This window comes from Agrilus planipennis, unplaced genomic scaffold (assembly GCF_000699045.2).
Source record: "Agrilus planipennis isolate EAB-ADULT unplaced genomic scaffold, Apla_2.0 scaffold92, whole genome shotgun sequence".
Lineage (NCBI taxonomy): Eukaryota > Metazoa > Arthropoda > Insecta > Coleoptera > Buprestidae > Agrilus > Agrilus planipennis.
Window position 1 is genome coordinate 581,353 of NW_020438900.1, and position 26,684 is coordinate 608,036.

General features: G+C 33.2%; 3 protein-coding genes across 3 annotated transcripts; all 3 read left to right on the plus strand.

Annotated features, from left to right (window-relative positions):
• The first annotated feature begins 10,197 nt into the window (after positions 1–10,197).
• LOC108734986 (D-beta-hydroxybutyrate dehydrogenase, mitochondrial) lies at positions 10,198–21,121 on the plus strand. The gene is made up of 4 exons (XM_018466767.2): positions 10,198–10,590; positions 14,835–15,158; positions 19,643–20,038; positions 20,698–21,121. The coding sequence occupies exons 1-4, from the start codon at positions 10,288–10,290 to the stop codon at positions 20,851–20,853; spliced, it is 1,179 nt and encodes a 392-aa protein (XP_018322269.1). The 5' UTR covers positions 10,198–10,287; the 3' UTR covers positions 20,854–21,121.
• Positions 21,122–21,448: 327 nt separating this feature from the next.
• LOC108734973 (DNA fragmentation factor subunit alpha-like) lies at positions 21,449–25,133 on the plus strand. The gene has a single exon (XM_018466753.2). The coding sequence runs from the start codon at positions 21,918–21,920 to the stop codon at positions 22,491–22,493; it is 576 nt and encodes a 191-aa protein (XP_018322255.1). The 5' UTR covers positions 21,449–21,917; the 3' UTR covers positions 22,494–25,133.
• A 398-nt stretch (positions 25,134–25,531) lies between these two features.
• Positions 25,532–26,520, plus strand: LOC108734974 (guanine nucleotide-binding protein subunit gamma-1). The gene is made up of 2 exons (XM_025973265.1): positions 25,532–25,879; positions 26,333–26,520. Exon 1 carries the CDS (start codon positions 25,581–25,583, stop codon positions 25,785–25,787), a length of 207 nt encoding a protein of 68 aa, XP_025829050.1. The 5' UTR covers positions 25,532–25,580; the 3' UTR covers positions 25,788–25,879; positions 26,333–26,520.
• The last annotated feature ends 164 nt before the right edge of the window (positions 26,521–26,684 follow it).

Sequence of the window (26,684 nt, forward strand, 5' to 3'; positions counted from 1 at the left end):
GAACGGTTAATATAGAAATTCGAAAAAGATTGTTAAAGGTGTATGTTGGGACCACGGCGTTGTACGGGTGCGAAACATGGACAGTGAGCGCGGCGGAAAATAAAAGGTTAGAAGCGTTCGAAATGCGGTGTTATAGGCGAACGATGAGGATATCGTGGGTAGAGAAGGTTAGAAATGAGGAGGTATTAGAAAGAGTAGGAGAACAGAGGATTCTATGGAAATCAATAAGAAATAGGGGAGATAGGTTGGTAGGACACCTTCTCAGGCATGAAAGTATAGTCAGAGACATATTATATGCTATGTAGAAACGGGAGTTAAGAGGGGTACAACCAGTTAAGGATGTGGGTTCTAGTTTTACGGAAATGCGAAGATTAGCTCAGGATAGGAAGGAGTGGAGGTGCGTGTCCAACCAGTCTTAGGGCTGACGATACTATGATGATGAATTAGACACAGAAGATAATAGTAGATAGGAGAAGTGAATCCACTGACCATAAGAATTTGGTTTGACTACAATAGTTGCAACCACCAACTAGTCAATGAGTTTTCTGTATTTTGTTAACAAATAGAAGCTTATCTAATTTTTTCATTTGCATTTATTAGTAGCTACTTATTAATTTAAGGTCATTGACCTTTTTTTGGCAATGTCTGCAAAAATTACCTAAGAAAACGTCTAGTTTTTGCACTCTATCTACCTAACGAGAAAAAGGTACAAAAATATTACAAATACAAAGGAATAAGGTAAAGCTAGTCTAGACATTTTACTGTTTTCCTTTAAACTTCTTTAGGTAGCAATGTTCTTTTATTTAACAGAAAAGCCTAGGATTAACATACAAACATTGCACATTATGTATAATTATCTATCTTACATCTTACTAAATGATTTTATTTTCTAATACCATCTAAAGTTTTGATAGTGTAATTATTATATACAAATAAATATAATTAATATTCTAATTAAAAACATTAAATAATCAAAAAAAACCAAGTGTTAAATAACATCTAATTTGCATTTAGAAAGTGCTAGAATCTAGCTTATCTTAGAATCCCCAACAGAATACAAATAAATATAATTAATGAAAAACTTGGTAACATTTCCACAAGTTTATTTTCTAGCGGTTGGTAGGACACATAGTATTAATTTTAATGTGCCGCCACTGGTAAAAACATAAGAAAATTCGGATTTTAATGCACTATAACTAGTGTGGGCCAGTCAAAAGGGTCAAATGATGTTTCTGCGTTGTTTTATTATGTTATCTCGTATTACCAGCTGAGGTAAATTACCATACTAAATTCTAATAGTAACTTTAATTAGATAAATAAATCCGCGCTGGAATATGCGTGGTATTATTATGTATAATTCGCCTTTGCGTAGGTACTATATGGAAATTGTTAAAGCCGATGGAGGTAAATTGATGTCTCCAAAATTTTAACTGTTTTAGCAACCTACAATTACCTTATCCTCGCGTTGAAACGTATAGGGAAAATCTTAATTAGTCTACCTTAGGTTGCTAATGGAACTGTGGGGTACGTTACTAACTGGCTCCGCGTTAAAATATTACCCACATTCTTACTAGTTACAATGCTTAACTACGATAATGTTGAGCCACTGATATTCATTAGGATGGACAAATGTGACGTTATAAAATGCAAAATATGCTCCCTCTAGGTAGTAATATACGAATGCAGCATTTTAACTTCTAATTTTCCTTGGAATTATTGTTACTATTTTTCTTCTGTGAATTTACAACAATGAACTACCGTTTCCTACTAAAACTATCTTTAATACAACATCTAAATAAGCTTTTTTATTATTTAATCCTACATTTGAACCAGTCACATGCTCGCTAACTGGCAGTCTTGCATTTAACTTCCGCTCAACTTCCGCTTCATGCTAGAATTTTACTACCAACGCACTTCTGTGAATTTACAACAACAAACTTCCGTTTCCTACTAAAATTATCTTTAATACTACATCTGAATAAACTTTTTTATTATTTAATCCTACGTTTGAACCAGTCACATGCTCGCTAACTGGCAGTCTTGCAGTTAACTTCCGCTTCATGCCACAATTTTACTCCAAACGCACTTCTGTGAATTTACAACAACAAACTTCCGTTTCCTACTAAAATTATCTTTAATACTACATCTGAATAAACTTTTTTATCATTTAATCCTACGTTTGAACCAGTCACATGCTCGCTAACAGGCAGTCTTGCAGTTAACTTCCGCTTCATGCCACAATTTTACTCCCAACACACCAAAAGACGTATAACTGTAAAGGTCCTTTGGGGGAAATATAAATAGTTTTTGTTAAAGCATCGATTTATCGAGAGTCACCTATTTTTTATTACCTTTTTCGAAAAGAAAAGTTTATAACTTGTGTTTTAGCCATTTTACAGTAGTGAGCTAATGCTGTTTTAGTATGGTCGATGTTATTGTTATGAATTGATTGTCGTTTGACATTTCAAAAGTGGAAAATAAATATCAATCACCATTTAAAGTAGTTGCCATCGCACTGAAACCAATATTAGCAATATGTTGGAATAGAATTTTTACAGTAGCATATTTGTTATTGTTCAGAGGTGTTTGTATTGCAGCGAAACTACTGCAATCAGCGTCCAATTTGCTCGTACCAGGACTGCCAACTACTTGTTTGCTCTAGTACGTTCACGTGACCAGAATTTAATTTTGATTTCCACTGGCCGTTTCAATCGTGAAGTAAGGGGAAAATGGCTTCATGTTTTATTAGAGAAATGTAGGTAGCACCGCCTACATTCAATAAAAGTGCCTGTGCAACTCAAAAAGTGACTATCAAGCCGAAATTGCGAAACAGAAGATTGGTGAAGTGCCAGTTTAATGAACTTGTCCGCTGACAGTTTCTTACCAAATAGTTTGTTCAATATAATTACAAAATTCCATTGTAAGGTTGGCGAAGAAACTGACTAAACTGGTCTGTACTACCCGCACGGAGAAAATAAAAAATAAAAATTTACCGAAATATTAAAGCAATATTTATAATCTATCCCATTATCCCGTTGCTTCGTAAGCGAAAATAATAAAAATAAAGGATTTGTAAAAACGAAATCCCAGCAGAAATAAATTTACAAAGTACCTATTTTAGTTGATATTACAAATTTAATTGTAATAATCAAGAAACTTGAAATAATTATTAAAAAAACATGTCAAAATTGAGATTATTACAAGTTACCTAATAAATTCTACTAATTCTACGGCAAATTCAGTCATTTACAATCGAAAATTGTAATTTTTGCGTTATCAATAAAATTTAGTTTTCTCCGTGCGAACTCTCAAAATATTTTGAACAAAGCTTGGCACTTCTCAGCTGCTTCAAATTGTATTTGTTGAACTCATATGATTTTATTCTTTATATGAAAACATGGCTGATGGTGCACCATACGTACGATTTTTCAAAATGTTAGAAGCGTTCGAAATGTGCTGTTAAAGCGAATGATGAGGATACCGTGGGTAGAGAAGGTTAGAAATGAAGTGGTATTAGAAAGAATGGGAGAATATGGAAGTCAATAAGACATAGACGAGATAGGTTGGTAGGACACCTTCTCAGACCTGAAGGGCTAGTCAGAGACGAGTTAAAAGGAGTAGAGATAGACTTAGATACGATTACTGTTCACAAATAGTTAAAGGAAATGCGAAGAATGTTTTTCAAAATATGATGCCGCCCTTTGATGTGTGGATTTAGTAGAACATCCCCTTGTTCGAACCTTACCTCGCCTTTAGTTGTTGCAGATCTATTCTATTTTAATAATAAAAACCATGAAAAAGTAGAAGGGACATGATGCTAAATCTACATTCAGAATCTGTTCCGAAGAAACTGAAAAAAAAAGTTAGGCAATCTGAGTCAGTTTGGTAGGTAGTTAAAGGGAGATGAAGAAGTTAGAATGTTCCTGAAAGTAGTTAATTTTACATTGGGCGCAATTTCAAAGAAAACGCTCATAAACGGTAACATTTTAAACAAACATAGAACGTTTGTCCCTTTTGATTGTTCTTTTATTGCCGCTAAGTGCGCTCCGGGTTCGCTTTGATCACTGCTGTTCATGCCCCAAGGGAATTGCTAGGTTAATTAATAGTGACAGTAAATTACACCTGTTTGTCTACAACCCATTTTAAGTGCCCATTTAAAGCAAATGTTTTGGCGAATTTCCTGATTCGTGTCCAAACAACAGCCATTTCAATCCAAGCTAATCGTTCCAAAAATCATTAGTTAATCGGTTTATCCTAGTCGTTTAATTCCTTCAGTTTGCACTTATTTCAAAAGGCAGAATCCAACCAAATTCCACCCTTCCTGTAACGTAACTAATACATATTTTCTAATTAAATAGACAGTATACTAAACTTAATTAATACAGCTTCTTTTTTTAAGGTCGATTCTCACTTCTGTTTCCATTTCATATAATACATTCCATAAATGTTTCATACAATTTGATAATATTCACGTATGAACATTACGTTTCCGTAAACCCTAGAAGCGGGAAATCTGAAACTGATTATAAATATATACATGTGGTCCAAATTTCTTCAAGTTCTTTTATTTTCGCAATTATTTCGAACGAGTAAGGGCATTGGCAAAAAACAACGCAGAAGACGCTTTTGGATTCGCAATATGTGGAAGGAAAGAAATATTGATGATCGGATTTATCGGTTTATTACACATGTTATACAGCTAATGTGTATGATTTTGTGGCTTGTGGTTAATTTTATGGTTAATTATGGCAGGTTTTCCAATAAATATCACCCCCATCAACACCCCTAGCAATCATCAGGTCCAGTTCAAAAAGCGTTCAGAAATGCAACCAATATGTAACTGTTTAATAACGGGGATTTTCACTGAGACTAATAATGTTTGTGGTAAATACTAAGAGTTGTTGAGATCAATAATTATGAAAGAAAGTACAGTATCGGCTCTACAATATTTTGCAAAGTATTAAGATGAGTATGTTTGAAGCACGGCGCTGTACAAGTGCGAAACATAGACAGTGGGCGCAGCGGAATAGAAAAGGTTAGAAGCGTTCGAAATGCGGTGTTACAGGCGAATGATGAGGATACCGTGGATAGAGAAGGTTAGAAATGAAGAAGTATTAAAAGAATAGGAGAACAGAGGACTGTATGGAAGTCAATAAGAAATAGACGAGATAGGTTGGTAGGACACCTTCTCAGGCATGAAGGTCTAGTCAGAGACATATTAGAGGCATAAACGGAAGTTAGGAGGGGTAGAGGTACACCTACATTAGATTACACTTCTCAAATAGTTAAGGATGTGGGTTGTTTTAGTTTTAGGGAAATGGGAAGATTAGCTCAGGATATGAAAGAGTGGAGATGCGTATCCAACCAGTCTTAGGACTGACAACCTTATGTTGATAATTAAGATTTTAAACTGGTTTTGGTTTGGATTTTATGAATTTCATACTAAAAATGATCTGATATTCACAATAGCCCTACTTTTCGTGATAATTTAGGTATATGGAATGGAAGGTAGAGAACATGTGAATGGAATGGATAATTCATACAGACGCTTATCTGGAAGCCCATACAGGCACCTTTGGGTCTGTTTACCTGTACAATAGATTACGGAAGGTATAAGGTATGGATATGGAATGGAAGTGGAATATACAGTGGGAATCGACCTTTATTTGGCTCTGCTCTTCGTTTGTTGTTTCTTTAATTTCCAAGAACTTTGAAATTAATTTTGACCATTTTCTATTCTTCGTCACGTGTCCAACCTCAATTTGCATTAAACATTTGTTATTAAATCTGAAACATATTCACGTGGTGTGCTGAGGAGAACTAATAAATTCTAATAATTCGCTATCTACGTCGGGTAATTTTCATCAAACAGAAAACGTCAGTAAGGAATATATTAAATTTTGTTATTCCTTCCAAATTGTAGATACGTGAGAAGCAAGCAATGGTAAGTATTATTAGTCGAGTAGAGGTTAGAAACACGGATTTCCGTTACAACTTTACTTGGAGTGTGTTTATAGGGAATATAGGAAATAAGCAATTTTTTTCCTTAGGAGTCACGGAAGCGCGTTGTGGTAAAGACTGTTGCATGAGTTGGTGGAGTTCGCGTGCGCCTGGATAAATTTTGTGGTCGAACAGTGTGCAACCAGTTATAAATAATATTCACCGTGTCGTGCGATTAACACGTCTAAAATTTGCTCGAGAAAGTCTAAGAAGCACGAAGTGCATTATCTAAGTATAATTAGTCGACTATTTTCAGCGAGACTGTTTATTAAAATATTGCCCGACCTACATTCAAAAATAAATGGTCGATCTAATCGAATAAGGAAAATTTGTACTCTTGTCCCAGCCCATCGACCTTGCCCAAACCTATTAGAACAATCGTTTTATTTATAAACGCTTCCTTCTACGAGGAGACATCAAGAAACTTTCAGCCACATTTGCATTCGTGCAAAAGTTGCTCACATTGACCATTGAATTTATTGGAGGCTTAAAAGGAGATAATGAGACTATCAATGAATACCAGAACTGTGGAGATAATATTTGAAGTGAAGATCATCATCATAAGGTCGTCAGTCCTAAGATTGGTTGGACACGCACCTCCACTCTTTCCTATCCTGAGCTAATCTTCGCATTAACTAGAACAAACTTATATACTTAAGTATTTACGAACAGTAATCTAATCTAGGTCTGCCTCTACCCCTCCTAACTTCCGTTTCTGCCACTAATATGTCTTTGACTAGATCTTCATGCCTGAGAAGATGCCCCACTAACCTATCTCAACTATTTCTTATTGTCTCCCGTAGAGTCCTCGGTTCTCCTATTCTTTCTAATACCTCTTCGTTTCTAACCTTCTCTACCCACGGTATCCTCATCATTCCCCTGTAATACCAGATTTCGAACGCTTCTAACCTTTTCTTTTCCGCCGCGCTCACTGTCCATGTTTCGCACCTGTACAACGCCGTTCTCCAAACGTATACCTTTAACAACCTCTCTTTATTGAGAGCGACCCCACCCTGCGCTATCCATTGCTTTATATCCCTACTACTCCGTCCGTCCTGACTTATCTGACTTCCTAGATACCTAAAATCGGCCACTTCTTCTAATTTTTCGTCTCCTATCTTTATATTCGCTCTTTCCCTACTTTTTCTTCCCTTGCATACCAGTATTTTTATTTTACTTTTATTTATTTTCATACTGTTTTAAAATTAAGAAAACGCAAAAGAACTGCTCCAAAAAAAATTAACTAAGGATAAGGAAGAGTGGAGGTGCGTGTCTAACCAGTCTTACTACTGACTACCTTATGATGATGAAAAGATACCTAATGTCCTTTTCCGTACCCCACACAATGTGTACTAATTTTTGGTGATAATCGATTGAGTAGATAAGGCGTGAAAATGCAGCAAACAACAAACAAACTCACATTCGCATTTATAATACGCATTAGTTTGGATTAACACGTTAGAGACAAAATGTTAACTAATAAATGCTGAAACACGTAAAATATAATACTCCTGAATTTACGCGCCTGTTTCTATAACAACGAAAAAGAGAAAAACAAAACAATAGTTAGCAAAGAAGAAAACCGGAAAGTTCGGCTTTGATTACTTCAATCGCATAAACGAACAAAAGAGCGCTGAAAAAGTAGGTATGTAGAATTTTTTCAATTTCGGCTTGATCGGTTTTATTTCCAATCAAATCAGGATACACGTGTAGATACAGAAAGCAGTAATAAAAAGTTGAACGGAAAATGGCAACGACAGGAATAATGAAAAGCTGAAACTCCAAAAATGTTATTTACAAATCTGCTACGCAGATATGTGAACGCGCTTTTGTATATTCAAACCAATTTACTTAGGATTAATTTAAATCAGAGAATGGAGAATAATAAATGAAAGTTTCTTATGTATCTACATAAAATCGTTGAACTATTCCTAATAAGTTGGTCATTTTTCATTACTATTTCTTTTTTTTTGTTAAGATTATTCTTGAGGAGGGAAAATTTCCAAGAGACAACTCCAGAAAGGAGGTAGTGCCCGATTTTTGTCGATTAAAACCCCCCCTCGAGTAGGGAGATCAACCCTAAAGTTATACATCACCGGAAAGGAAATAGATATGTTGAGAGTGGGAAGAAAATTGAGTTGAGTGGTGGTAGGAGACGGTAGTCTTGGGGTAGAAAACGTCGAAAATAGGTGGCCCACTTCCGGTATGATGGATAGACACTCGCGCTATTTTTACTATTTCTAATGACCTTTCATTATAAATGTTGATTAAAACAATCATTTTCAAAAAGCTTTACGGCAATTTCCAAAATATACGTTTATTAGTGTTCAGCAACTCTTGAAGAAGCTACAACGTGATTAAACAATATTATATGAAAATTAATAAAAGTAAAACAAAAATACTGGTATGCAAGGGAAGAAAAAATAGGGAAAGAGCGAATCGAAAGATAGAAGATGAATGATTAGAAGAAGTGGCTGATTTTAGGTATCTAGGAAGTCAGATAAGCCAGGACGGAAGGAGTAGTAGCGATATAAAGCACAGGATAGCACAATAAAGAAAAAGAGAAACAGGAGTAAAAAATAAGGGCGAATTATTTGATTACTGATCGCAAATTTCAAAGAGCCCCGAATTTTTAGTTTGGCTTTTTTTAAAATTTGTATCGGATAAAAAAGTGCTAATTAAATAAAATACTACTTTCATTATTTTTTATATTGTTACTATGTTACAAAATATGGTAGTATGCTAAACAAAACTGAAATTATATCAAAAAATCAATGATCTTTGACCTTACATTATTTTCATTTTCTAGAATGTTTAGTCCAACACCTAGTAGTTTTTAGTTTAAGAGTTGACTCTAATTTTTAATAAGTTGTTTGCCTTCTTAGTTTGTCCTTTATTAAGTTCACAGAAAAGATCCAAAGATCGTTATTGCACTCAAAGCATTCCGAAATACTATTCGAGGTATCGAAACTTAGTTTCTCAGGCTTAAGCATCCCTTTTAGAGCTGTCCACTACTGCTGCAATATCAAAAGACATTTCTGCCTTTTTAGCTCTTCTAAGCTATAGTTTCGACTTCCGCAAATCTTTGCTTTTTAAATCTAGTAATTGAATTACAAATGAACCAGCATTGATATTAAATGAAGTAAAATTTAGTTGTTTGTTTAATTTGAGAGTATTTGCAATGAAAGCCAAGGTAAGCTTATTTATTTTGAACTGATCAAATCGTTCGGGAAAGCCATCCACCATTGTTTTGATCGTTCTTGTGAAGTAACCATTACAGTCAATAGAAACATTGTTTCCATTCTAATAGTTCCTTATGGTATGGAAATAAAATAAAATGCCCAATCCCACATCTTCTGTCAAAAGAAGCATTTTACTTTCAAAACCAACTACTTCTTCCAATAACGAAAATGCAGTGTTTCCTATTCCTTGAAGCTTTAGATTTAGTTCGTTGATATGCATTATAACGTTGGTCATAAAGAGCAAGTCTGTTGTTTAGCTTTTGATTTTTTTAAGGAAACTTGAAGAGCCGCAACTGGTCTAGGCAGTCTTCAGGTGTGTCGTTAATATATTGTGGTAAAAACTAACATTGATTTTTGTTTATAATGTGGGGTATAAGTTTCTAACAAATAAGTCTATGTATAGACACGGTTAATCAAAACAGACGTGTTTTCGGTTTAGGAATATCGCATATTTACCTACCGATTGAGGTAATCAACATTAACTTTTGTTAGGTAGCGCCTTCCTCTCCCCCTTTGGCACGTGATGACCTTCAAATGGTGACCTAGAAATGTTTCCGCTAAATTGAGCCCATTTCTCTTGAACAACATCTATAAACTGCAATTACAACTTCAAAGGAGCCCGTTGGCTGTTCGGTTTGTTTCTAAATAATGTTTCGAACAAAACAACTTTCAATTTTCTATTTATAGGATGTCGAGCGCGGTGCTTAATCCCGAGGAAATTTATTTAAAACTCGGCAAGGGCCTTAATTTTTTTAAAGTCGAAACGCCATAATCAATTAATAACGTTAAAAAAGCATTAGACTGGATTAGATTAGCCTGACCGGCCGTAATTTTTTTGGAGGCATCCCAAAGACAAACGCCGGTCCCCTAGGCAAATTTATATATATACATACATACATCTACAACCACTAAAATAGTTAACTCACTCGTTTTAAAATAGATCGCAAGCCGAATCCAAGTATTTTAGATTCCAGTCAAGTCTTGAGGTGGAATCAGTTAGTTTCGATTTTGCGGTGTTACAGAATACTTCGCGAGTACTACCAGAATGAGCGGTCCCTTCAAAAGAAGACCTTCCCTTAAAAAGCCACCCTCCATCGGACTGGTCAAGTCCCCGTCCAGGAGACGATCATCAGCTGCTTTGTTACAACCAATTCCACAAAGCCAGCAAGAAGTACCATGGGATCTCTTAGACCGAGTCTTGCCGCTTTTGTTTTTCTGCCATGGGACTGCCTTAATTCTTAGCAACATCCTGAACCTTCTAAGGATATCGCAGGTCACTACGTTCACTTTGTTTATATGGTTTACGATAGTTACGTTGGGAGCTGTCCTCTTTTATCATAATCTTAAGGTAATTTAATCTTCAGTAGCTTTTAATAGCTCATTAACAACCCTATTACGGTTGACCACCTCATTAATTAACTCTGTTACTTTTCATAATTATAATCGTCTACAAATGTGCTTTAATTTATTTTCTATCTAGTGCTAGCGCAAAAACAATTTCTGGAAAATGCATATATACATTCATTAAGTTTTACTTTTATTACCAACATAAGTTTTATAGCCCATTAAACAACGGTGTTACAAGATACTTTTATTACACTTCATACGCAGGTGTAAATGTTTCTAGTCAAAATTTATTCACTGACTTTTTAACATTACGTGAACACGAGATATTATAATCAGTATGTATAAAGTAGGGATATTATCAGCAATTGAATTACGAATTTATAATAACAATAATCACAATAACAAATAGATATTTTTGTCGATTATTCTTTAAGCCGCCATGACACGCTTAAGATATTGTAGCATCAGAACACGCCTCTTGCACCGATATCGGAAAACAACTCCCTAAAATGTTACTGGTGTAGTAAATAATCCTATATGGGTAAAAATATATTAAAAATAACGAATACAGTGTTTATATTAAAAGAAATTTGAAAGCATCAAAAAGTTGCACCTAGTTAAACCTAAACAATTGAACAGCCGAACCTAACCCCAGAGGATATTATATCTAACGTACTTATGACGGGGAATCACCGATATGCGCGCCATAGAGGGTTAAAAATCACATGGTACCAGCAGATTAAAAAAAAATATATATATATAAAAGTAAAATCGTTTGGAAGAATTATTATTGTTAGAATGAACGTAATAAACTAAATAAAGGTCAATTGTTGAAGACGCTACCCCTACATTAAGGTCATTGTATGAAAATTGGAACAACTTTGCAATTGTAACCTAGAATTCTAAATAGCAGTAAATGAAAACTGATGCCTTTATGTCAAAATGATTGTGGTGTTAACGCTAATAAATCTATTTCAGAAGGAATTTTGTTTCATAAAATTGAATGTTTACAGGATGAGTTGTGAGATAGCATTCGCGTTTTTTTAACTTTTGACATTGTGCCAATACATTTCGAGCACAGCAAACGGTACAACATTTGATATTATGTATAGGAATCCTCTACTTGTAACAATCACTTACATACCTTATTTTTACGTGTTCGAATATTTTAAGAAAACGGAATTTACTTCAGTTTAAAGTTTCAATCTTCAATACGTAATTTATTGGATTACATAAAGATTCTTAAATAGAAATCTGTCTATTTCGAAAAGCTAATGAATGAACTCGTTGAATGCTAAAAGTAGAAACTACGAAATGCATATTTACATATTTTGATCATTTATTAACAAGCTTATAGCTCAACACAGTTCATTTAAAAAAAATTATAGATGAAGCGTTTCTTAGACTTTTAACGTCTGTACGTTAGCCTAAACAGTGACAAGCGGTACGTATTTAAGACAGATTACTATCGCCATCGTTAGAGATTCAACGTTTTTACGTCTAGGCATGGTAATAATCTTTATATTTATGTTGTATTACATTAGAATAGACAAAAAGTGAAATGATAAGCCAACTGACCAAGGCGCTAGATTATACATATGGAACTGACAACTTATGTGGGTATTTCGGTAGATATTTAGTTCGCTAAAAATAAGTTCAGGTGTATAAAATATTTTCTTTAATTTTATAAATCTTACTTCTAAAATAATAAAATAAAAAACCCTTGGAGTTTACAAATAATTTATTATAACCACTATAATTATTTCGACACACTGTGCCTTCTTTAGGTGGTGAAGATACATATCTATAGTTACATCACTTGAAAGCTTCATCGATTCAATTTTCAAGCTTACCTCTAATACGAATTATATGATATACATTTTAATCAGATAACTGATTACAAGGGCCATAGACGTAAAAGGTAATAAGCAATTCTAGCCAACAACAAAAACTTGATGACTTTTCTTTATGTTTCACAATAACATGCCTCCCATATCAGTGACACTTTTATTGTCTGAGAACGAGGTACAAAAATGAAATTAACGATAGAGAATACGATATATGTACTGGAATTTCTCAATAATTACCTTTCAGGTAGGTACCTATTCATTAGGTACTACAATAGATACAATCTTTTGTGTATTTAATATATTCGAGATAAAAATGTGTTTAAACCGAGTTTTATTTTCAGAAAAGTTTATTTTAATGTAAAGTGATGATAAATAGTCGGAATTTTTGTAAATGTAGAAATGACAAGTCGTGCTTCGAAACACGTACCTACCAAGCTGCCCAGAATGATGTAAATAATTTGGCAATCATTTCTTTTTTTTTTAAGTCACGTAGCATAAAATTAATGATCACCTTTATCGATTACCCGAGGTTTCTGAATTTATATGGCCTACTTCAATCTTCCTCGTTTTAAAATCTGGACCTGATCATATATTACGAAGAAAAAGCTTAATACTAATAAAGCTCTGAAAGACTTCATTCTCTAGATGCGCTTCTTTCCTTTAACGATCTAATAATAATTAAAAAGCCATCATTTCACTAGAGTGAATCCTATCAGTTAGGTCTTGAGCCCAAAATAGCATTTTCCTTCACAGTTGAATATGAAGACAACACAGCTGCTATCCGGAGCATTTAATAAAATACGGAGTATACATTAGCTTTCTAGTAAAATAAAAGTGATTTGTCAATTGCGATTTTATATCAGGTTTTGTTTCGTCTTTGTAGCCCATTCTGAACTCGAAATGAAAATATTATACTAAAGCTTAATCGACTATTTTCCATAATAACTCATGATTTGTAGTTCCTTTGCACCCGAGACTTATAGGTCAGAAAATATATATGGAACAATATGAATATTTCTTGTTAAGCATGTAGATATGCTAATAACCAACAACTCACGCACGTACAAAAACTATCCAGGTGCAGTAAACTGATGGAATCGCCGCGAACTCTTCCCCATTCGGGAAACAGTAAGGAGTACTCGGCCTGCAAATTTGCCGCTTACATTGCTAGCGCTAGCAGATGAATGCCAACCGACCGTATATCTCTTCACTTGGGCGTTTATTCCTTAAATTAAAGCCATTACAAGGGCTACTTAAAGCATCAGAAACCAAAAAATGGAATAATCATAACAAAAATCGTATTTATTTTGCGAAAGAAGTAAATCTGAATATTATCTAGGAAATAAGTGAAGAACATCTTCATCTACTTCCAGTGCACTTCATACCTTTCAATAATAATTTCGTATCTATGCTTGCAAATTCACATTTTTAATTTACTTGTATACGAAAAATGTTATGAGCGTCACCAATTCAGCTTTGGAATCTTTTTTTTACTCAGAATGACTCAAAAAGGGCCCAGTTCCTTACCCCAATTTCCTTCGATTCCTTTGATTCTCAAATTAATAATTTTTCAATCACGTAATCCCTGTTTAAATTCAAATTTTATCTATTAATAATGTTCCTAATTTTATACCTTTCAATAATAATTTCGTATCTGTGCTTGCAAATTCACATTTTTAATTTACTTGTATACGAAAAATGTTATGAGCGTTACCAATTCAGCTTTGGAATCTTTTTTTTACTCAGAATGACTCAAAAAGGGCCCAGTTCCTTTCCCCAATTTCCTAATTTTAAGCCCTGTTTAAATTGATAATGTATTTATTTTGAAGTTATCTATTAATAATGTTTCTAATTGCATTTTGTTTAGGAGTCACTAAACTCGAGTAATACCTTGGTAAAGCTTTCGTCATGTTCACTCCCGAAAAATGTCAAAATACTTGGCTCATTCACTAGTACCAACGCTTGAGTGAGGCCATGCACCTTGATTACACATTAGCAATAAAAAAAATAAGTTTAACTTGTTTATAAGACCCAAATTTCAAACTATTTTTCAAAGACAAATAATTAGGAATTTTAAGTTAATATTTTATTTTAGACTTGTGAAAAGTCACAATCTACTGTGCTTGTATTTATTTAGCAACATATACGTATAATGTTTAATTATCCTGTTAGCCCTTCATAGTGGTTTGTATTCAAATTAAACTAATTGTAAAAACAAAGTAATTAACATTCCCTTAAGGTACTGCCTAATATCGAGTAATATTTTGGGAGGAGATAAATTTGCTACCCCTTTCTGGTAGCAATGTCCGCTGCCGTTCTTTTTCCGTGGCTTTTCGAATAAAATTTATTTTGAAACAACCCGGTAATTAATTTTTTATTTCCCTTTTGTTTTAAGGTTACAGTCGCAGGTAAGGCGATCCTTATAACAGGATGCGATTCAAGAATAGGCAGCGCCCTCGCCCGGTACCTGGATGACCTTGGTTTCACGGTATTTGCGGGATTCCAAAATGCCGCCGACAATCCCCTTGCGCAAGAACTGAAGGAGGAGTCGTCGGGACGCTTGCACGTCCTTCAACTAGATGTCTCCTCTGAGACGCAGATCCTTGCGGCCAGTCTGTACGCCGTCGAACATCTTCCCGACGGGGCACCAGGACTCTGGGCAGTTATTAACGCCGCTTCCTGGATCGCTCTGGGAGAAATCGAATGGCTACCTCCCCAGGTACATTAGATGTAGCATTACATACAAAATTGACTTGTTTCTAAGTTTATTCAAGAAGCCATATTGCAATATCATAATATATTAAAACGGCCCTCATAATCAACAAATTATTCGAATTAAATGAAATACAATCGGTTGTTAGAACAAAATACTACAATTTCGTCACAGTACTAAAAATAAGTCATACTGTTTTGCTTTTGCTAAAACAACCTACCAACATATATAAACGAATTAAAGAATGAACGGGAAGAGAAAATGGAAAATAATACTAATTATATCAAAATAAAACTATTTGGCTAAAAGCTTGCGGAGTATAAATAGAAGGAGCAAATTTATTTTTGTTCCTACGCTGTAAATTACACGTGAATATATATATATATATATTGAAATACAGTCGAATCTCGATTGCAATAAACAATAAAAGAGTCTACAGAAATTAAAAAAGAAACGAAAACTTTTCACAATATCTTCTCTTTAAAGCAAATATCGATTAATATAAAAGAAAATGTTCTTTTACTCTTTCGATTGACGTCACGGAGAAAATTAAAAAGGAAAATTTACACAAATATTAAAGCGATATCTACAATTTATCCCACTAGCCCATTGCTTCCTAAGCGAAAGTAATAAAAATTACAATTTGAACCAGAATTTGTAAAAATAAAATCCCAGCANAGATACCAGATATATCAAATTTGTAAGAAACTTAATAATAATAATTTTCTTTTCTTTAATTAATTCTAAAATGTTTCAAAATACACCTACTGCGTCATCAATTAATATTTTTTAAAAAAGCATGTCAAAATTGAAATTATTACAAGTTACCTAATAAATTCTGCTATTTCTACGGCAGATTCAGTCATTTGCAATTGTAATTTTTGCTTTGCTATAAAAATTTAGACTTCTTCGTGGTTGTAATTTTTGAAAACAATGCTAGTATCTTGGCTTGGACGCCCCTAATTAAAAGATTCACGAAGAAACAGTTCAATAAGCACCTATTTATTACGTCATTAGTACGTGTAAAGGAGTAACCAAATTTTTCGCAAACGAAAGCAAAATTACATGCTTAAATAACCAACAGTTGACAAACAAACTAATCATTTGGCAGCAGATCCAATAAAAACGTCATGTACACATTTTTAACCTAACTACCACCTAAAAATAATTCTTAATCCGACTTTTAACGACTTCGAATTTGAGTGAGCAAATACATTTGATTATGTAGGTCTTCTGGAGTTTTACTCTCTTCACTGTGCGAAATTATGCAGTTAATAGCTGCAATTGTTTATTTTCAATTTGCTAAACGTAGCTGAGGGATTTTCATTGCAATTTTCCACCATGTTAACCATAAAAACGCAGTACCTACCCGGTCAAGCAGAAGCGAAATTCATTTTGCGATGGTATAGAATTTGTCATCACGTCACTGCAGATCGAGAGCAAACTAAAACACTTGCTCAATTGTTAAGTACTATGTGGTATTAGAGACGCTCGAAATTCATCTTCCCCCCTCCTCCAATGTAATATTAAGAGTTAAACGGATCAATGGTGTATTTTTGCTCTTCATGACTGCTTTTGCTGGTGATTGCGCTTTTGCAATTTGTACATTTATTCTCTGAAAATATGTTTGATTTTAAAACATTTTTGGGAATATAATTATATTAAGTCAAATGATCACTACGATAATTTGGTTTTAACAAAATAGATAACGAAAAAGGCTGGTATGTATAGGTCATTGTTTCAAAATTAAGTGTACTGTTTTGAAACAAATTATACATGATGTAAAGAACTAAAAATGTCTTTGGTAGGTAAAGAAAATAATATATCAGAAATGAAAATCTGCTGCACCAATCGCTGATACTATTAAGTTATTGGATATTCCTTAAACGTTTTTAAATTTAGTTTGACTCAATCATCGTATTATTTATAAAATTCTTTGAATTCCCTTCGCTTTAAGATTTCCAAAAATAAACATATCTTATTTGAGCAAACATTTAAATTACTTCATGATACTTCTCAACAAAATCAAAACGATATTATTTTAATCATTTGTGAGCGTAAAGCAAGTGATTCCATTCCAAGTTTCAATATTGTACATAAATACATACCTACCTACCAATTTTAGCGAAGACATAAACAGTATTTTTGATGAAAAAATAATAATAAAAAAAAAAAATGAAAGAAAACATACTTATAATTATGATTATGATCTTTTAATTTCAAAGTAACTTTCCACGATACTGAAAACTTCAAACAATTCGGTTTTTCTAATCGCTATTTATAAGTCTTCCATGATATTTGTTTTTTCAAAAAGTGACGCCTGTACTAATTTGCAAATGCTTCATGAATATAGATAGGTAACTTTTTTTACGATTTCCCCAAATTATATGGCATTGTAGGTGTCAACAGGTGGGAATGTTAAAAAAAAATAACAAATTAAATAACAAGGGTGAATGTGATAAAATAAATCGGAAAACCGGACTGATGTTATTCACATGTTTTGTATAAAACTTTTTACCATTCTGCTACATCTTGCGTCATGGGTAGGTAAATAGTGGGTTATCGATTAAACTCAAGCCTCTGCAGAGTGTGGGTGTGCTGACGTCACCGACTGGGTGTTATGGTTCATCTTGAATTCCGCTGGAACAACGGATTTCCATTTTTTACAACAAGCGAAGGAAATATTTACATAAATAGCGCATAAACGGACAATTTGATACATTGTTCTCAATTAATTGTCCTTGTGTCACCTGTCTTTGTACCATAAGGAATATCCTTTTGTAAAAATGTTTTCTGGTCAAACTCCTGAAACTTGTATCGAATCGTCCATGCCTGAAGTTGAGCATGTTTCTAGATTATATTCTTCGACTTGCTACCATATTGGTACATTTATCATTTTTAATCAGTGGAAGGAACGGGGAGATAATCGAGAAAAGCGGCTAATTGGAGCAAATGTAAAATTGATCCCCTGACTATTATGTGTCTGACAATACTTAATTAGTAATTAAAAATATAGATAGCTGAGCTGTTGGCTGTAATGTTTGTAGTTATCACTTTTAGTAGACTTTATTTATATTTAACTCTTTTTCTTTAATTTTAGTTATTCACAAAATTCACCAACAACGTATAATACTAATACTAATAACTAATAAGAGGGGGGTTAAAAAAAACTTCTTGTTAACGTATTTATATCCTTTTATGTCATTAAATAACTGCGTATGCCAAGTCTAAATTTATTTCNGATTATACATATGGAACTGACAACTTATGTGGGTATTTCGGTAGATATTTAGTTCGCTAAAAATAAGTTCAGGTGTATAAAATATTTTCTTTAATTTTAGTTATTCACAAAATTCACCAACAACGTATAATACTAATACTAATAACTAATAAGAGGGGGGTTAAAAAAAACTTCTTGTTAACGTATTTATATCCTTTTATGTCATTAAATAACTGCGTATGCCAAGTCTAAATTTATTTCTAACACAACTCTAACGTCTATATTGCTATAGGTAAAAGTTATGGTGGAAGCACGAGGCATATAAAATTGAAATTCTTGTCAAACTATAAATATTAAACTATTTGGCATGAGTTGTAAATGGGGAAAATAAAAGAAATTGACAATAGATACTTTAGTTCTTCAATAATTACTAAAAACAAACAAACTGACACAATTTATCTTTATTTTTCAAAAATTCTTAAATGCCAAAACAAAATGCGAAACCTTTCAACAATTTAAAGCTTAAAGTAAAGAAGTAAAGCGTCGTAGAAGTTGGCAGACAATCAATTCTCCTTAATTACTAATACCGAAAATATGATAATATCATATTTCCAAACCGAAAGAGAAACCCATCAAATAAACTGAAATGAAAGACGAATTGGCATTCTTTTCCAAAGCAGATAACAGAAATACCAAAACAAAATTTTGATTTCCAACGGAAATGGAATCATGTGAAAACATGGACATTATTTTCGAAACAGAGAGAATACCTACAGTCTGTCCCACTATAATTCACAATGATTAGAAAATTTTCTATTTAGAACAAAGAATTGGACCTTTTGTATTATTAGAAGAATACTAGGAAAAGCAAAAACTTATAGGTGATTCAGTGATCTGAATCTGACCCACATCTTTATGATTCCAAATTTTGGCAAATTCAGTCAAATTTTCTTCCAACTCCAAATCAGTATCGGCTAAGTCATTTTCCTTTTCAAATAGTTTGATAATCTAAGATTGGATAGATCAATTGTGTAAATCTTTGTCACGAACACTGATATCTCTCATTAATTTTTTCAAACTGTCCTTGTAGATTTCAATGCCTGCAGCGATAATATTATTATTTTAATATAAGAGATGTAATTAAATCTCGATGAGGTAAAAGTTAAAGAAAACCGTGTCCTATTAGCCCACTTTTTCGCTTTCCAAATACGATCGATTCCAGATCTTGGAACACTTTTAATTAAGTGTTTGCCTTTTCGTTTCTCTTTAGATTATAAGGAAAGCAACAGAACTAAATTTCCTTGGACCCACACGTCTCATCCAAATCATGCTTCCGCTAATTCGTCGTGCCCGTGGACGTATAGTCTTCATGACTTCCGGTTTGGCAAGTGTGGCATCACCTGTTAGAGGTATACACAGTGCCCTATTGAATGCGATCGAGGCAGAGGCGTCTTGTCTTCGTCAAGAACTGAGACCCCGTGGGGTTGAAGTGATTGTTGTCGCACCCGGGGAATACACCGCTGGCAGCTCGTGGCTTTCTGACGACGACATACGAGATCAAGCCCAAGAAATGTGGTTACAACTGTGCCACGAACAGAGAAAGAGCTACGGAGAAGATTACTTTGAAACGGCTGTCAGAAGTTTGGAAAAGTTTACAAAAGGACCGGTAAGTTTAAAAAGCACCTCCACTCGTTCCTATTTTAAGCCAACCTTCGCATTTCTCTAAAACTAGAGAAAATTACATATTTGCGAACAGTAATCTAATCCAGATGTAATTCTATCTATCCCTAACTCCTTTTTCTGCTTCTAAAATGCTTCTAACTAACTATTTCGCCTAATTCTTATTGACTTCCCTAACACCCTCTGTTCTCCTACTCTTTCTAATGTCTCTTTATTTCTAATATTTTCTATTCACCTAATTTTTATCATGCCGGAGAAGGTGTTCTATCAGTCTATCCCCTATTTCTTACTGACTTCAATTGCGCCCTCTGTTCTTCTACTCATTCTGATACCTCCCCATTTCTAACTTTCTCTATCCTGTAACACCACATTCCAAACGCTTCTAGCTTCTTATTTCATACACCATTAATTAGTGTTCACAAATAATTAAGGATGTGAGATGAAATAGTTTTAGCTAAAGGCGATGATTAGATCGAGATAGGAAAGAGTGGAGGTGCGTGTTCAACCAGTCTTAGGACTGACGACCCCTAAGCTGATGACACCTTTAGTAATCGTTTTTGAATTTCCTAATTAACCAATCAGAGCGTTTATTGTTTTAAGGTGTTGACTAATTACCTATTTCTGAATTATTTTTTCATTAATTAGGAAGCTGATTTGTCCCCGGTGCTGCGCTCCTTGACTGATTCTGTTGTGAAGACTTTCCCCTTACCAAAATATACTCCAATTACACGACAAGAAAAAATTCAATCATTCATCGCAAATCATTTACCCCAAACGCTGTACAATATTATTTACAACTAAACCGGTTGTTAACTATTTTTAAGTTACATTTTCAGCAACCAAATTTACCAAAACGAATTTGTTTTGTTATTAGTAGTTTATTAATGTTGCTGGGTCGTATTTTTTTGGACCAAACTGATTTCCAAAAAAAATTCTTGTAGAAATAAAGACTTTGATTGCTATAGTGTACTGTACCTACTGCTTATTCATGAAATTGTAGGATAATTAAAGAAACGTCTTTGGTTTGGCAAAATGCATTTTTAATATGCATTTTAAATATTTTTTTTGGANCATAAAGATTTAGTACGCATATTAGATCCTTTTAATTTTTGCCTAGTTTGTATGTGGTTATTGGTTTGATAAATTGTATAGACTCCTTTAGCCTAATCAAAAAAATAATGTCTTTTAAATAAGCATTTAATAAAATTTGTTTATTTATAAATGGCATTTTAGCTTATTATTTAATAAGAATTTAGAAATGTATCTATTATTGTTACGTTTAAAAATAAAAAAATTTTGAATTGTTTAAAGTTTGACAAAAACTAATTATCCAATTTCACCCTGCAATAAACACCCTGTACATACATTCATTAACTAATGACATCTTGCGACTACTGTTTTGAATTATGAATCAATTGTTACATAATTGTCAAGATTAGTTAGACCTAATTTCATTAAATAAGACTTCAGATTTTTTTTAATTGAAGGGAATTTGAAAAGGTATTGTTCGGTGGTTAAAAGAATATATTTAGAAAGGTACAAGTGTTTTAAGAGTGAGGCACAACAATTTCGAAAAGGGTGAACGACCACCAAGGCACACCTTGAAACCTAACAAATCGTTCAACGAAAAATGTGACTGTCTGAGACATTTCTTTATCGATTTTGTTTAAAATTATCTAGAAACAACATTGACCCTGTGTACTACGCTAGGCGGTGCCGCCATGCGCTTTTACTACCACTATTTTTAACCACCCCGTCTAGCTCAGTCTATCTACTTTTCATCAAAGAGAAAAGGGCGGTAACTGACGTTTTATAAAAGTTGTTTGGCTTGTATCAAAAATATTTTAAATCACTGCCTTACAAGGATGGACGATTCAACGCTAAACGGTAAGCCATTTAAAATTACAAATGTTACTCGCGAAATTCGAAAAGGTGTTGTTGCGAATTCGTTGTCTGATCTAACCTCAAAAGTGTGCGAAAAATTCGGTTACGATGACGAAGTATCCGTCGTTTTGGAAGTAGATGGGACAGAAATAGACGACGAAGAATACTTTGCAACCCTTGAGCCGCATACAAATCTTATGATTTTAAAAGGAGACCAAAAATGGTGTCAACCTTCTCCACCTTGTCGTATATCTACTGATCAGGTGGATGATATAAAAGGGGGGCCTGAACTGGCCGGTTTGGTTGGAAAGCTTAAACAAAATTTGTGTCACGTATCCTTGCTGGGAGCTCCAGATTTGGAATTATTGAGCGACATGGATCCTGATTCCTTGGTTGACATAACATTCCCAGATAAAATATTTCTGGAGCAACTTAAAGAAGCCTCAAGTCGATTCTTAAGTGAAAAACGACAAGCCCAAGATGCTCTCGAGCTGTTAAGATTGTACCATGAAAAGGAAACAGAAGAAAGAGAAGTACAACCGGAATTGATCAATTAATTGAAGAAGGAGCGAAAGAATCAGTAACTAGAAGACTGACCATCACTTTCATAATGTTTTTGGAGTAATGTCTTTGCTCAAACACAAGCACGATTGCCTATTCAAACACCAAAGACACGTTGCTATTGAATCTATAAGGTAAAACAAAATTTTTGTCACTAAAGCACAGTCACAGTCCATCACTACACATCCAACAAGTTGCCCATAATAGATAATTAATAGTACATTAATCGTATGAGTATTTAACTTGATGTAGTAATTTTGTAATTTATGTGTATTTAGCTGTGATATATTGAGTAAGTTTTGTTAAATTATACAATTGTTGGGCCAGAACCAAATAATGAGAACAAACTCCCTTATTGTAACATAAATTAATATTCCAATTTTATTAATTTCTCCTTCAATGATTACAAACAATTTTCAAATTGCAATTGCCTCTTAATGTTTCCTATGATATAAATAATATGAAGTAAAAATATAAATTTCATGAGTAATGCAACAATAATTACTGGAGCCTTAACATAAATAAAAGTTTGAAACCATTTCCAATAAAAACTTGTGATAACAATACAAATGCATAAAATATCGGGTGTTAAACTAAAATTTCCTTTAAAGATAAATGGTCATAACAAGCAGGGTAGACATATGGAAAGGGCCCCAGAAGTCATAGGTCCCATACATTTCTTTGTTTCAATAAAATATTATATGTTCATAGGTTTTGTCATCTTATTTTATCCCCTTTATTCACTCACAATCAGTGCACTTCCGGGGCCAATCATACCCTTTTTGGAGGGTTCATAGAAAAAAATTAAAATTTGCACAAAATTATGAAACCTCTCGCTACGTGGGGCAAATTACCTATGCCTACTCACCCAACTATAACTTAATTATAATATACACCCAGTAGATTATGTATAAGGGGTAAACAATTGTTATACATTAAATCAGTCCCTTTTTCTAATCAGTTTCGAATACTATCGCTCTAATTTTTTATACACTATGCCTTATTATACCTTTTTATGACATCCACACACTTAACACAATTTACCCTTCTTAAATATGTAGATGTATAGATGGGTATGTGTAAGTAATCTGCAGATTGAAATTTTTATATAATCTTTATTTCAATCAAGTTAGCTATATAAACTTTTATTGATAAATATAAAAGTTGTGCAATTGGTTAAAACTGAAAAAAAGGTGCCATTTCACTATTAAATGTTAGGGTTTCTTAATATGAAGTCATAAGATAAACTTTCATCTTTTTCAATTAATTAATACCTTGGTAAATTTTTAATTATAAATACGTAAGTACTATATTTTGTTTACCAATTTTAAAGTTAGAAAGTTACTATACAGGGTGTGTGATGGCGAACTTTATTTAAAATTTTCACTAAAGGTCGATATAACACACCTGCTATTAAATAATTAACTACAAAAAAATACCTTGTTTAGATAGTTCCTTCAATACTACATACCTAGTATTTATTATTGAAATAGGAGACTCGTTTTACAGTTTTACATTAAAACGTGACTCCTATTTCGCAAAATATTCTTTCGTCATTTGTAGAACAAAAGAAAAGATAATCCTACTATCATTGCGTCCATTCATTAATTCTCTTTCATATGTCTCACTATTATTTGCCAAAATTGTCAATTTATAGTATAATGTGGAATCAATTTTTGTCGACTTGGGCACTTATGTAATGTTATGAACTGTGGTCCACATAACAGATGTTGTTAGGCACAAAATTAAAATGTGTTAAAATGTCTCATTATTGTTCAAACTGTTTGCAAGGAAGAAACAAGAAAATCATGAACGTGAAACTAAGGAAAGGAACTTGGCATTCTTGTATTCCATTGGCCTAAGTGTGTTTAAATTTTAATCATTTAACTACATAGTATGTACCATGTGCTTTTAAGAAATAGGGTTGTGGATATATTAATTGAGTTTAGAATATGTATATTTTCCGCTAAAATGAGGAAAATTAGCTTATCAGTAGAATGTCAATGGAAAGATAAACACATTCGATAAAAACAGGGTGTATCCTTGAAAGTTTAAATTTGTATCTTTTAGCTATATCATCTATAGTGTTCTCAACCAAATAATCAGACGTGAAGAGAAAAGCTCTTTTGTGATACACCCTGTACATATCTTCCTTTTGTGAAGCTGATTGGCTTTTTAGACTGGTTCCTTTTGAACTGTTTTTACCGGTGTTGTACCGCAATACTGATTGATTACGCTCAACTTTTACAAAGTGTTCCCTTTAGATCCCTACTGAGACTATTATCGTAACTGTAACTTACAATTAGTTTCTAATCACGAAGAAGAAAAGAAAGAACTAATGACAACACTTCTGAATCTTATTGTAACAAATAATAAACATTCATAACACAGCAATTATTTGAATAGGTCTAAATTTTACGAAATATTGTACACATTAAGTGGTGTTTCCCCAAAAGTGCACATTTAATGCAAAAGATGTATAAATGTTCTAACTTTTGCTCTGTATATGTTGCGTTAAGGATGTTGTTACTACTGACATTTTTATCAGAATTTTTGTACCCTTTTTAAACACTTCTTAATGCATGGAACCCCATGTAATCCTAAAAATTTGTTAATAAAAATGTACTCGTTTAAGATGTTCGCTTTTTATTTATAAACTAGCTAATGTTATTACAAACATTAAATTCGTTAATTTAGATCTGATCTTTGAGATTTAAAGAAAATACTTTGCTATAAACTAACTGGCTGAATGAATATTAAGCTGTACATTAGCCAGTACTTCAATTTGAGAGAATTACCCGAAATGAATATCTATGGATCTGTCACATTAAAAATTAAAAGGTAACCTGTCAGTTTCGTGAAAATACAGCACGATTATATCGTGTTCTTTTACTTATACTGCTTTAAGGTAAGTAAAAAGTAACAAGAATTGGTTATTTAACGTTCAGTTGTAGTGTTTATCAATATAAGATACCAGATATATCAAATTTGTGAAAAAGACATGAACATCCCACCCCTGTTTGCTTATTTTTAGTGATTCATAATAGGCCAACATAGGTCTTTCCGACACTGCTCTTATCGACATGGTGGTCTCAAACATACAACAACAACGTGCCATAACCGAACAATTACGTAGGGAGGCTGCTATTAAAAGAATACCTGTCTCGGAAGCAGTTGCTGACATAGTCAAGTACATACAAGAGCATGAACAAGATGATTGCCTTGTAGTAGGATTCAGTAATCAACGTGTGAATCCTTTCAGGGAAAAAAGCTCATGTACCGTCGTTTAATAATGTATTTGCCTGAAGAATTGTAGTTTATTAGGGTGCTGTTTCTACATATAAATGATGTTTCTAACTTTTAGTAATCATTATTTATTATTAACTTCCCATTAGGAAGTTATTGTAATTGGGTCGAAAAGTGAAATCGGAATTTTCATTATATTTCCACGTTTTAACATATTAGTAGCATGCTAGCCAATTTTTTTGATGATGTGTGTATGTACGTACGTACGTACGTACGTACGTACGTATGTACGTACGTTCGTATGTCAGCATTTTTTTCGTTTTCGATATCTCAAGAACGGATTGAGATATCGCCCTCAACCAAAATTTTTTCGAAAGATATTATCATAATGAAGATCTGAAAGAAATTTGAACGAAATCGGTCAAGCCGTTTTTTTTTTATAAAAAAAACGAATTAATTACAAACAATTTAATTAAAATACGTTCTAATCTAATCACAACAATGAAGTTACGGAATCAATAATAACTGTATTATCTAATGGGAAGTTAGTCGTATTAGCACCGACCAAAGCGTGCTCAGACCAATTTTTTCTGTTCTGTGTTTGATCATTGTATTAATATTTCACAGTAATAATTTAAGATACTGTTTCCTATCAGTGGACTAGTAATTAATGTAATGATTTTCTGATCTAAATTAATAACTGTCTCTCAGGTATTGTCCCTACTAAATATTGATTTTAATTGTATCATGTCGTAATACAAGAAATGGAAGTTTCAATAGTGTTTTATTCCTTTGAACCTCTAACTTAATATTTCATTGTAATCATAAATTGATAATTCTAATGAACGAAGCTTCAACTCTGGAAAAGATGTATTTTTTTCCCATAAAAAGTACTAAAAATTTGTACTACATCCACTTTCTAATAGAGCTACAACCCACTA

Bases quoted from the DNA above. Each gene is read 5' to 3' on its own strand.
- LOC108734986 (XM_018466767.2), top strand. From the start codon at position 10,288: ATGAGCGGTCCCTTCAAAAGAAGACCTTCCCTTAAAAAGCCACCCTCC. The intron at 15,159-19,642 runs GTACATTAGATG...GTTTCTCTTTAG, and splicing joins TCGAATGGCTACCTCCCCAG to ATTATAAGGAAAGCAACAGA. The intron at 20,039-20,697 runs GTAAGTTTAAAA...TTCATTAATTAG, and splicing joins AAAAGTTTACAAAAGGACCG to GAAGCTGATTTGTCCCCGGT.
- LOC108734973 (XM_018466753.2), top strand. From the start codon at position 21,918: ATGGACGATTCAACGCTAAACGGTAAGCCATTTAAAATTACAAATGTT.
- LOC108734974 (XM_025973265.1), top strand. From the start codon at position 25,581: ATGGTGGTCTCAAACATACAACAACAACGTGCCATAACCGAACAATTA.